At 41.6% G+C, this 11,770-nt stretch overlaps 1 protein-coding gene across 3 annotated transcripts; it reads left to right on the top strand.

Moving 5' to 3' along the window:
• The first annotated feature begins 1,285 nt into the window (after window positions 1-1,285).
• On the top strand, window positions 1,286-11,301 carry LOC134875797 (dickkopf-related protein 3-like). Of its 3 annotated transcripts, none has more exons than XM_063900459.1 (7): window positions 1,286-1,744; window positions 4,016-4,075; window positions 4,291-4,365; window positions 6,571-6,663; window positions 9,903-10,047; window positions 10,766-10,916; window positions 11,104-11,301. In XM_063900459.1, exons 1-7 carry the CDS (start codon window positions 1,559-1,561, stop codon window positions 11,126-11,128), a joined length of 735 nt encoding a protein of 244 aa, XP_063756529.1. In that variant the 5' UTR covers window positions 1,286-1,558; the 3' UTR covers window positions 11,129-11,301. The 3 variants fall into 3 exon arrangements, with proteins under 3 accessions (XP_063756529.1, XP_063756520.1, XP_063756538.1); XM_063900450.1 differs by having other exon boundaries at window positions 3,950-4,075; XM_063900468.1 differs by lacking the exon at window positions 6,571-6,663 and having other exon boundaries at window positions 3,950-4,075.
• Window positions 11,302-11,770: the final 469 nt, after the last annotated feature.

Genomic DNA, 11,770 nt, shown 5'->3' with positions numbered 1-11,770 from the left:
AGCAGGAAAGGACTCTTTAAAGTAGAGACACAACATACTGATATACACCTGAACATCAGCAGGAGAAGACTCTTTAAAGTAGAGACACTACATACTGATATACACCTGAACATCAGCAGGAGAGGACTCTTTAAAGTAGAGACACTACATACTGATATACACCTGAACATCAGCAGGAGAGGACTCTTTAAAGTAGAGACACTACATACTGATATACACCTGAACATCAGCAGGAGAGGACTCTTTAAAGTACAGACACTACATACTGATATACACCTGAACATTAGCAGGAGAGGACTCTTTCAAGTAGAGACGCTACATACTGATATACACCTGAACATCAGCAGGAGAGGACTCTTTAAAGTAGAGACACTACATACTGATATACACCTGAACATCAGCCGGAGAGGACTCTTTAAAGAAACAGCTGTTCAAATTCAACAGTTCAGGCCAAACAGTGTGGGGTCCGTTTAAAATCACCCTTTTGGTTTGCAAAGTGTAAATATAGTTGAAGTGGAGAAGTACATTTTAGATTATCGTTGTAATAACTCATTATAACAGTTTATAAACGTAAGGTTTTCCATAATCCTATCCTACATAATAATGTTTAAGTAATAACAGTAGGCTATCCTAAATATTAGATATGTGATAAAGGTGTTCTGAAATGAGACAAGATACAGTCCTCACCGCCCCTCCTACTGTTCCATAGACCCACCCTCCCAACAGGTTTTAAAAAAAATGTTTTCTAATCACTTTCAGAAACTCTGTTGCAAACTTTCCTGCCACCAAAGAGAAACATAACTGCCTCTGTGACGTCACAGGAGGGGATTGCCTTTTCTTAGCGGGGCGGACACCCAAGTTTGACATGGTAATGAAAATATGTTTTACGTGAAATGATCAATTCACTCAAGTTGAGTAATATTTTATTCAGTAAAAATGATTACATGAAAAAAATGGGATGGGAGATATCAAATTAAAAATGCGTTTAAAGAGCCCTGCACTAGCACGAGAACCTCTTTTATGGTCAATTTGTAATGTCAATTTCGCATAGAGAATTGATGATTACATATTAACCCGTGGCTTCACAAGTGGTGATGGGGATAAAGCAGCTTTTAAAAAACATTTATCAGTTGGAATATTAGTTGTCCATAATCACAAACTTGATGTGCTTCACCTCATAAGTATGATGTAATGTGTGAGTTGAAGGGCGAAAAAGGTTGTTCCCTGGCTGTGTCTCTTCCTGTTAACTCCTCTGTGATTAAAGCTTCACAAACTTCCCTTTGCAGATCACATCTGGTTTAACCGCTGCCAACAGCTTTTATCTTTTAAACATTTATTCGACAGTGCATTAGTCTGAAACCCAAAGCCGTTTGATTTTGACATATGTTGATATGTACTGTATTTTCAAACTTTTCCACGCTATTAAACCGGATTCTTCCAAGTGTATTTGCACACCATCACGCCTCAGAGTTTCCAAATAAAACGTCTGCAGCTGCGGCTCAGTGCGTCACTGCTCCGCTGCTCTGTTGCTCCGTGAACCGGCAGAAAGAGAGGAGAGATGTGCGGGAACATGCTGCTACTGCTGCTGCTGGTCTCTCTGTCCCTGAGCTTGAGGACCCGGAGCAGGGCCGAGATCCTGCCCGGAGCCCTGCAGCGTGGCCCGTCCAGCCTGAACGACATGTTCCGGGAGGTGGAGGAGCTGATGGAGGACACCCAGCACATCCTGGAGGAGGCTGTGGACCAGGTCTGCGTCACATTTTATACATTTATACAAAGGGAAGTTATACTATGTTATTATACACATGTATCTAAGTTTTATAGCAGTGGAAATGATCTGTGTCGGCCACATCGCGTTCGGTGCTCATCCTAATGTTGATTAGAGCAGCAGGCAGAGGTGCTGCAACGGTACACATAGGCTAGTTTCCATGCCTGCTTTATGTCCGACCAGTGGCGGCTGGTGAAAAAAAATCTTGGTGGGGCTAGTGTGCCAACAGATTTCCCTGCCTAATCTAGCATAAGCATTCAAATGAACAGTCGGAAAAATGACTACAGTTCCACAATAATAATTTAATTTCACAGTTTCCAGCTTCACAGAAAAAGTAACAATTTACAGCTATATTAGACTTTATGCTATCAAATACTATACAATACAGTCAAGGGATAAATTAACAACAAGGGTATGATTTCAGCTGAATCTATACAAATCAACAGTGAGTGAGTGAATGAGTGAGTGTGGGTTGAGAAGAGAGAATGAAACAGAACTTTCCTATTAAAATGTAACATATACAAAGAATTTAGAAGCAAGTTATTTTCAAAATGTTTACATAAACAGATTATTTTAATACCCTCTCTCAAGGAAAAATGCATTTACTTGGAGAAAACAGCATCAGTGCCATACAGTTGTCATTGCATGTCACAGCCTGAGAGAAACAACAAAGCATTCTCCACAACTATATTACAATTACATACTATAATATTATTACATATTACATCGCCATCATCTCTCTTCGTCGTCGCGCGTATTTTTTCCCCACGTAGCGTAGGACAGAGTCTGGGAGTCGCACTACGAAAAAAAACTATCGCTGGCTCCTTATGTAGCTACAGCAATCCTAAACCTTCACGCATTTTACGTAGCAGTTGGGGCTAAATTTCCAGCGCCCCACCGGCGTTAAATTTGGCGACGTTGATAGGCCAATTATTCATAATTTCCCCCTAGCAACCATAACCGGATTGGCTGTTTAGCTGCCGGTCAGGGGCACTTTGCCGATCGCCCCATGAGAGAATGATACACTGTCTGTCAGTGGAAATTCACTGTTTAATGAGTGTTAGTTGGTGGAAATGTTGTTTAAATGATTTAAATTGCATGTAGGCACACACACTATTAAGTAAAACTGACATTGATTTTAAAAAAAATATGCAAAAAATATTTTTTCCCCTCAACAGCTGGTGGGGCAGAGCCCCAGCGCCCATGGGCCAGCCGCCTCTGTGTCCGACCCACACCATGTCTGAATGAGCTATTAATAGTCATGTTATTCATAAAGTATTTTGTCCAGTCAAAATAAAGTGAATAACCCCATATTGTATTCTGCATACAACGTAATCACTTTCTTTTGGTTCAGCTGACACTTTGAGTTAGATTTCAACAATCTAATAAGAGTGATGTTTCAGCAGTTAGTGTCTGACAGAGTCAAGCACCAATATTTTACTTAGGTAAAAGTAGAATAGAAGAAGAAGAATAGAATTGACCCTTAATGGTCTCAGAGGGGAAATGTACATTCTGCATTGTGTGTTAGGAGCAGTGGGTCAGAGGATGTTTCATACTTGCCTTGCTCTGGGACAACTCGGCTAGACTTGGTCTTTCGGGGATTTGAACCGGCGACCTTCCGTAGTAGAAACACTACAGTGTCAAAGTCCTGCATACAAAGTAAAAGTACTAAATATAAGATGAAAATATGTTTGAAGTACGAAGTAACAGTATTTTACATATATAGTTCATATATATTAAATTACTGGATTATTATTATTCATGCATTTATGAGTTCACCACAACTGTTAGCAGTAGAGCTAATTTGTATTGCTATACTGCTGCTGGATATCTTAACCTGTAATTATATATCATAGTTTATTTATTGGTTTACTTATATTTTCTATTTGCCTATAATCTGCATATTGAAATTAAGTTGTTTTGTCAGACAAAAGCAGTGGAGTAAAAAGTACAATGTTGGCTTCCAACTTTTTGGAAGCCAACATTGTAGTATAAGTATAAAGTAGCAAACAATTGCAATATTAAAGTAGATCGCACTGACCTTGAGTAAATGTATATATACAGTGTGTCCTTGGTTACAGCCAGCTGGAGGATTCTTATTCCCCCCTCTCTACTGAAATCTGATCCTCATGGAGATGCTCTGGGTTTATTTCTTAAGAGATTTTTCAACATTCCACCTGACAGATAACTACTGAGAGTGCTAAATCTTCTTCTACTTTCCTGGATCTGCGTACTAACCACAACGGTGAGACGAGGGAGAGGATAAAGGATGAAGACCAACTGCTTCAGGTCCTCGAAAGAGCTGAAAAGGTAAGCTCCCCTCTGAAAACAAGATGACATGTTATTATCAGAGGATGTTTAATACATGGAAAAAACAAGCCTTGTTTACAGTATTCACATGTATGAGTGGGTTTAGGAATGTGCTGGAACATAAATACTTTCCCCTCTTTGTTTGCATGAATAAAACACAAAGATACAACTGCTATTGTGTTTGAGCTCTGATATACTTTGATTCTGCTGTATAGGATACTAATAATGAAACAGGAGACATTCATCTTCCACAAATCCACATGGAGATCCCTTGGAACACGGTGGATCACGTGAGTCCTCGCCTTGCTGAGTCTGGTCTGTGTGAAGAATTAGACAACTGTTGGCCTGATGCATTCTGGGCTAGTTCCTTGTAAAGCTGCTATAATTTTAATCTATAGAACAGCTGATCGAGAACTGCGTGGATTTTTTGAGTTGAGAGTGTTGGGTCTGCTTCTCCATGTGTTATAGGCAGAAAAACTACTCCAGCTGTCCCGGTTTCAGATCAAATTAGTTTCTTTTAGCAGCAATAATAAATGCAGCCCTTTGGAAACACAGACACATTTGAGTGTTACTGTATTTTAACAGCACTCATTCTAGCTTAACATTAACTTTCAGGACTTTATGTAAATGTGTTCCCTTCAGTTGTGTGAATATGCATAATGTCTGTAAAGAAGAGCCGGACTATGGCTGCTCTGTCTCAGCTTGTCCTCTGTAGAATGAGCTCATGCAGCAGACAGACCCAACATATACTTCACAGTTGAAACCTCCAGCGAGCCAGCCTGGGTTGAAGTCATTATTACTGCGTTCAGCCTGTTTTGCCATTTTCCTTTATAACAGCGGTTTGATCTTTTGGTTTCCTGGCAGCGGTACAGAAAGTGGTTATGTTAATAGACCCTGCCGCAGGGAAAAAAGTCAGCCTGCGAGCCAGGAAGGAGAAGGTCTGCACTTCTGAATGACTAACTGTACAGACATTCCATCCTCAACATGCAGGCTCACTTATATTACTCAAGGGAGAGTCACAGTAACCCTGGTTGATTCAGAACTCTACAGAAAGCACCCAGTCAACATGTTTCCTGTGTGTTTAGGATGAAGAGAGATGAGCTGAGGATGTTTTTAGAAGTCTGTGTGTAGTTGGTATTGTTCGTTATCAGCTTGTGATTACTATGGGATTACTTCAATGCTCCGAATGTCACCTAAAGTTGTGGCAGCTTTAAACAAAAGTGTTGAAAGTGCCTGAAAATGTGTTTAGTTTTTAATTGAATTCACTCTCTCATAATCCTGACACAGCATCTAATAATTACAGGCCTTGTTATCTCTTGATTTCCAGCAGCTGTTAAAGATAAGATAAGATAAGATAAGATAAGAAGTACTTTATTGATCCCAATTTGGGACTTTTTTGCGTTGCAGCGGAACAAAAACAGAAGGCATTGTACATTAGAGAAATGGACAGACAATAAATAAACAATTCAAAATGTAAACATCTCAATATAGATAAAATAGCATTTAAAAAAAGTAGAAAATATACATGTTGGAATAAAAATGTACAGTAAACAAAATATAAAGCAGGATATTATAGATAACTTCTAATAACTTATTTTTGTCTGATTTATGAAATTGTTTTTCTGAACGTGCAGTGATCTGCCATGATGACACTTTCAAAGGCACAATTGCAAGTAAAATAAATCATAATTACAACTTTATAATCTTTATAAGTGATGTTACAGCCCACTGGGGGCTTAGCCTGGTCGGCTGTAATGTAACTTTCGAGTCAGTGAACAGAGTTTATTGTACACAGTGTTACTGTGCTCCTCCTTCTCTTGGAAGTCATTTGTTGAAAATATTTTTATTAAAAGGTATACGGGCTACTGGGCCTATGACACATAACAGCTGCAGTCATCTGCCATTCATTAGGGTAATTACAGGGTGTCGTGTGGTCAATCTTTCCAGCTACAAGCCTGTGTGTGTGTGTTTTCCTTTATTTCTCACACCATCCATGCTATGCCATGAGATTTTAATGAAACCGAATGCAGTGAGCATGCATATTTGTTAAAGACAATAATAGTAAAGCTTTATTCATACAGCTCAAAGTGCTTTACAAAATGGCACAAATCACAAGTTAAAAACAACAACAACAAATTCCCCTCAGATCAGATATTAAGACCTTCTCAGATACATGCAGCATAGCAACACAATATAACATTTTAACAGGTTGAGAGACACATTGGAGTAAAAGGTATGGTAATAAAATACAATAATGATTCCTCTCTGAAAAATAAGACACAAGACAAAGTGAATCAATGCAAAGATATAAAACCCTTTAAAATAAAAGCAAACATATGTACAATCAGAGATAGCTAATAAACAGCATTTACCTTCTCATAGATTAAGAGTTTAATGATGAAAACATCAATACCTTCAGTTGATCCACCTTATCGATGTGCATTTGAATTCTGTGCTCTGTTAGAGATGCCTGGCTAACTCTGGCTCTCTCTCAGGAGTGCATGGTGGATGAGGACTGTGGGAACCTGAGCTATTGCCTGTATGAGATTGAGAACTCCAAGTGCCTCCCCTGCATCCCCACAGATATGGTGAGCATTCAGTCCCTGTTGCTAATGTTTGATTATTTGTGTAGCTAACCGTTCCATACAACACATATTGCATTAACATAGCAGCAAACACACATTTGTTATGTGAAGATGTAGTCCACTGAAACAACTGAAATGTTGATTTGAATGAAATGTATTATGTCAACAGATTACACATACAGTAACTGTATTAGGTTAGTTGAAAGCAATAATATTAAGTTGAACCTAATATTTTCTATTAAACTTAACATTATTGTTTTTAACTAACCTAATACAGTTATGTGTAATCTGTTGACATAATACATTTAATTAAAGTCAACGTTTCAGTTTCTTCAGTGCGATGTTGACCTGAGCAGAGAAGTCACATTCCTGAGTGTGTTATAATGTGAGTGATTCTTGTTAATGAAATCAGTCCAGCCTCACATGCATTCTCTGAGTGTGTGTTCAAATGGCTAGATCATTTGTATTTTTTTTTTATCATTATGTATCATACATCATTTGCATCTTGTCAGATATTTGTGTCTCTTTGAAAGTTTAATAATAATAATAATAATAATAATACTAACGTAAACTTATATAGCACCTTTCATGGTACCCAAGGTCGCTTTACAATTAGGGAGGGGAAAAGGGGAGTGGGGGTTAGGGATCAAAGGACTTAGTGCAGAGAAATGTTTTGAGGTGCTTTTTGAACATGGTCAGTGATTGGGCAGAACGGACGTGGAGTGGTAGACTGTTCCAGAGTGTGGGAGCATTGGCAGAGAAGGCCCTGTCCCCAAAAATTTGCAATCTGGTGCGGGGAGTGGCCAGCAGGTCCTTGTCAGAGGACTGCAGGGAACGTGACTGAGTGTAAGGGTGGAGGAGATCTGTGAGGTATTGTGGTGAGAGTGCATGGAGAGATTTGTAGGTGAGCAGGAGGATCTTGTAGGTGATGCGTGACTTGACTGGCAACCAGTGGAGCTGTTGGAGGATGGGAGTGATATGCTGCCAGGGCTTTGTGTGGGTTAAAACCCTGGCAACTGAGTTCTGGACGTACTGGAGTCTGCTAAGGGCCTTGGTGGGCAGTCCAGACAGGACACCGTTGCAGTAGTCCAGACGGGAGGTGATGAAGGCATGGATGAGTGTCTCTGTGACTGAATGCGTCAGTGAAGGCCGGAGTCGTGAGATGTTTCTGAGGTGGTTGAAGTTAAACTTGGTGATGTTGTTGATGTGGGACCGGAAGGAGAGAGTGGAGTCCAGGATGACGCCCAGGTTGCGCACCTCAGGAGATGGGGAAATTGAGCAGCCATCCACAACCAAGGCCAGGTCACCAACTTTCCTGAGCAGTGGTGCAGGGGCCACCACCATGAGCTCTGTCTTATTGCTGTTTAGTTTGAGTAGGTTTGTGGTCATCCATGAATTGAGTTCTTGCAGGCAGTTGACAAGTTGTGAGGGTGGGAGCTGGGAGGAAGGGTTTGTGCTGATATAGAGTTGGGTATCATCGGAGTAGCAGTGGAAGTTGAGTCCATGTTTAAGGATGATATGACCTAGGGGTGGCATCTGAATAGTGAACAGCAGAGGACCTAGCACAGAGCCCTGGGGCACGCCATGGTTGACGGGTGCTGTGTGAGAGTTGGAGACATTTAGGGTGATGAATTGTTTCCGGTCTGTGAGGTAGGACCGGAACCAGGACAGTGCTGAACCACCCAGCCCGATGAGCTCAGAGAGGCGGTGGAGAAGGATGGTATGGGAGACTGTATCAAAAGCTGCAGAAAGGTCAAGGAGGATGAGGATGGAGATGCAGATGCACCTCCCTGTCCTTGGTTGAGCCTCCGATTAGCTGTCTCCATCCACTGGTCAACAGCTTGCTTTGGGTCAAATGTCTCTGTGGTCTGCTTTGACAGGTGAATGTGCATCAGGGCTGAGAGACGAGCATGTGACAGATGAGACCTGTACTTGTGTTTCCAAAACTGTGGAGGTCTTGCATTTCCTGAGGCCATGTTGAAGGATCAAATACTAAGAAATTATCACATGACTTGAGGGAGTCATATCTGATTTCAAACTCTTGAATTAACCCCCTGAGTAAGTTTGTCTTGTCTCTGTCAGCATCAGCATTAGAAACAGTGTGTGCCCTGTGGCCTTCACCATCAAGCAGAAGTGTGAACTGTCCAATGGCCACCATGAGGTCATCCTTACATTCTCCAATGGTCAGCTTTTCCTTCTCAAACCTAATGGATGTGGTCTTCAAAATGTTGCCAATGTCAAGCATGTTTGGCACTGAAAACACTCTGTGCAGATATGCTGCAAGTCACTATTATCACTCGTAGCCAGTTGCATTTTAATGGCTGGCAATAGTCTTGATATTTTTAACAGTGTTTCATGCCTCCATGCAGACCATCTGATATTATGAAACTTACCCAGTTTCACAAGGCGACCAACTTTGTTGTCCAGTCATCCAAGCCTGTGTCCTGGAAAAGTCTCACAAGTCCCTCTGTTATGGCCTGAGCGGTTCGGTCAGCAGCCAGTTCAATCAGTCCAATAAAGTCTGAGTTAAACTCTCGGTTGCTGGACACAGACACAAAGTAAACAATTTCCTGCTCAGTTTTTGTGATGTCCATCCATCAAAAAGCAGCCCTCAAAAATCAGCAGACTGCAACTTGGCTCGTAACTTCCAGCTGATGGTGTGAGCGATGCTCTGCATGATCCGTGTGCCCCTTTCACGTGAATGATATGCACCTTCGACATTTACTCCTAGCCGCTTCAGTAAAGGAACATCCTCATCCTCCTGCAGACATCCTGCTGAACACATACACACACACACACACACACACACACACACACACACACACACACACACACACACACACACACACACACACACACACACACACACACACACACACAGGCACACACACACACACACACACACACACACACACACACACACACACACACACACACACACACACACACAAACACACAGACACATAGACACAGACACACACACACACACACACACACAAACAGCTGGGGGGGTTCAGTTATGCAAAATATATACATATATATATACATATAACATTGTCACCTCAACTGTAAAAGAAACCCTAAATAAAACATCAAATATAACAAATCGATGTTTAAAAGCTAACATGGTGCCTTTTGCTGGAAATATTAAAAGGGATCAATAGAAGGTTTATGATGTTACAGAAATATTTTTACCGTGTATTTGTGTTATAATCTGCATATCTGTGTGTGTGCCCACTCAGCCCTGCACTAAGGATGAGGAGTGTTGCTCTGATCAGATGTGTGTGTGGGGCCAGTGCACAGTGAACGCCACCTCAGGAGCAGAGGGGACCATCTGTCAGGGTCAGAGCGACTGCATGCCCGACCTCTGCTGCGCCTTCCAGAGAGGTGAGTGGCATCAGGGACACCTCAGAGAATGTGCCAGAAAGAGAACCTGGTTCCCTGGTCCTCAGAAGCTCTTCACACTCTGGTGTCTTCACATTAGATCTGAATTTGGAAACAACAAGGATGCAACTCAGCTGTATGAGTTGTATTTCATTATTCAGAGAATAAAACTGCAATTTGATAGCTGTTTAAACATTTTTTTACATCAAAATTATTTCTTCACTGTTTTGTTACAGTACATTCCCTAAAACCACTCAAACATTGCTCCACCTGTTATCTGAGTCTGTGGTAATAATAACAGCTTCCTAAAAAGCTAGTCCCATGTACAGAAATGAACCATTTCCATTAATACCTGGACATGTGAGCAAATACATTGTCACATTCCCGTTTATATTCAACATGTATACAAAATACATGCTTTGGGGTATTGCCAGGATTGGGGGAAAGGACCCAGATGCAGAAGCAATAGAGGAGGCAGGGGTACAAATGTGTAACAAAGGGCGAGCTTTTATTTATAAAAAGCTGATAACAAAAATGCAAAAGTAGGAACAAAGGAAAAGTATCAAATGAAAACAAAGGCAAACCGGTGGAAAAGGGAGGACGGAAAAAGGGAGATCCAAGAAATTACGGGGAAACAGCAAACAACGGGTGCGGAACAGCCATGGCCACGGTTGCTGAACAGAGTAAACTCCCATTGTTTCCTCTGTGCTGCTTCCTGCAGAGCTGCTGTTTCCAGTGTGTAACCCCAAACCCGAGAAGGGGGAGTCCTGTTGGAGCCACCCCAACCTGCTGGTGGACATGCTGGCCTGGGACCAGGAGGGGCCCCGGGACCACTGCCCCTGTGCCCTCAACCTCCAGTGCCAACCCCAGGGGTGAGAGGCGGACATAGTAAACTTTTAGACTGATAAATGACGGAGTCTGATTACAAGTGTGTTAGTGTGTGACAGTGACATTTGTGAATTTGTAACTTCTCATAAAACAGAGCTATGGTATACATGGGGGAGTAGATTAAGAAAAAGCGTTACTGAAAATGTTTATCTAAACTCTTTTTGTTCTCAGACGTGGATCTGTTTGTGGAGAGTAACTGGAGACGGAGAGAACATGAAGAAGATAAATATGAAAGCTGTCCAAGCACACCTGCTGACCAACAGTTTAGAAAATAAGATGTTGCGTCAAAACAGGACTTGCACTGTAATAGTTATGCCTTGCAATCAATGTGTATTGTATATCATTAAGCCAATAAAACACTTGTTTTTAGTTTTGTAATGTACTATTGTGGTATTCACATATGTAATATGAGATGTTGTGGGGGGTTCCCGTTCTGCAGCGGTCAGTACCTAAAAAGGGGTCCAAGGAAGGTAAAACAGTGAACCAGCGACAGGGTCACAGGCAGTCAAGGCTCTTTGATGCGCATGGGAAGGGAAAGCTGTGGTTCGATCCAACGGAAGAGTTGCTGTAGCTCAAACTGCTGAAAAAGTTAATGCTGGTTCTGTTAGAAAACTGTCAGAACACACAGAGCATCACAGCGTGTTGCGTATGGGGCTTTCTAGCCACAGACCGGTCAGGGTGATCATGCTGACCCCTTCATCGAGGCGATGTTCCTAAGGGCAGTGTCCTCTTTCAGCAGGATAATGCTCCCTGCCATACTGCAGAGATGCTTCAGGAATGGTTTGAGGAACAAAACAACGAGTTCAACGTGTTGACTTGGTTGGTTGTTGACTCCAAA

The sequence above is a fragment of the Eleginops maclovinus genome, chromosome 2 (assembly GCF_036324505.1).
Source record: "Eleginops maclovinus isolate JMC-PN-2008 ecotype Puerto Natales chromosome 2, JC_Emac_rtc_rv5, whole genome shotgun sequence".
Taxonomy (NCBI): domain Eukaryota; kingdom Metazoa; phylum Chordata; class Actinopteri; order Perciformes; family Eleginopidae; genus Eleginops; species Eleginops maclovinus.
This window is presented reverse-complemented; position numbering and strand designations above follow the sequence as displayed.

Coding starts and splice junctions, on each gene's coding strand:
- LOC134875797 (XM_063900450.1), top strand. CDS start 1,559: ATGTGCGGGAACATGCTGCTACTGCTGCTGCTGGTCTCTCTGTCCCTG. Junction 1,745..3,949: donor TGGAGGAGGCTGTGGACCAG/GTCTGCGTCACA, acceptor TCCACCTGACAG/ATAACTACTGAGAGTGCTAA. Junction 4,076..4,290: donor TCCTCGAAAGAGCTGAAAAG/GTAAGCTCCCCT, acceptor TCTGCTGTATAG/GATACTAATAATGAAACAGG.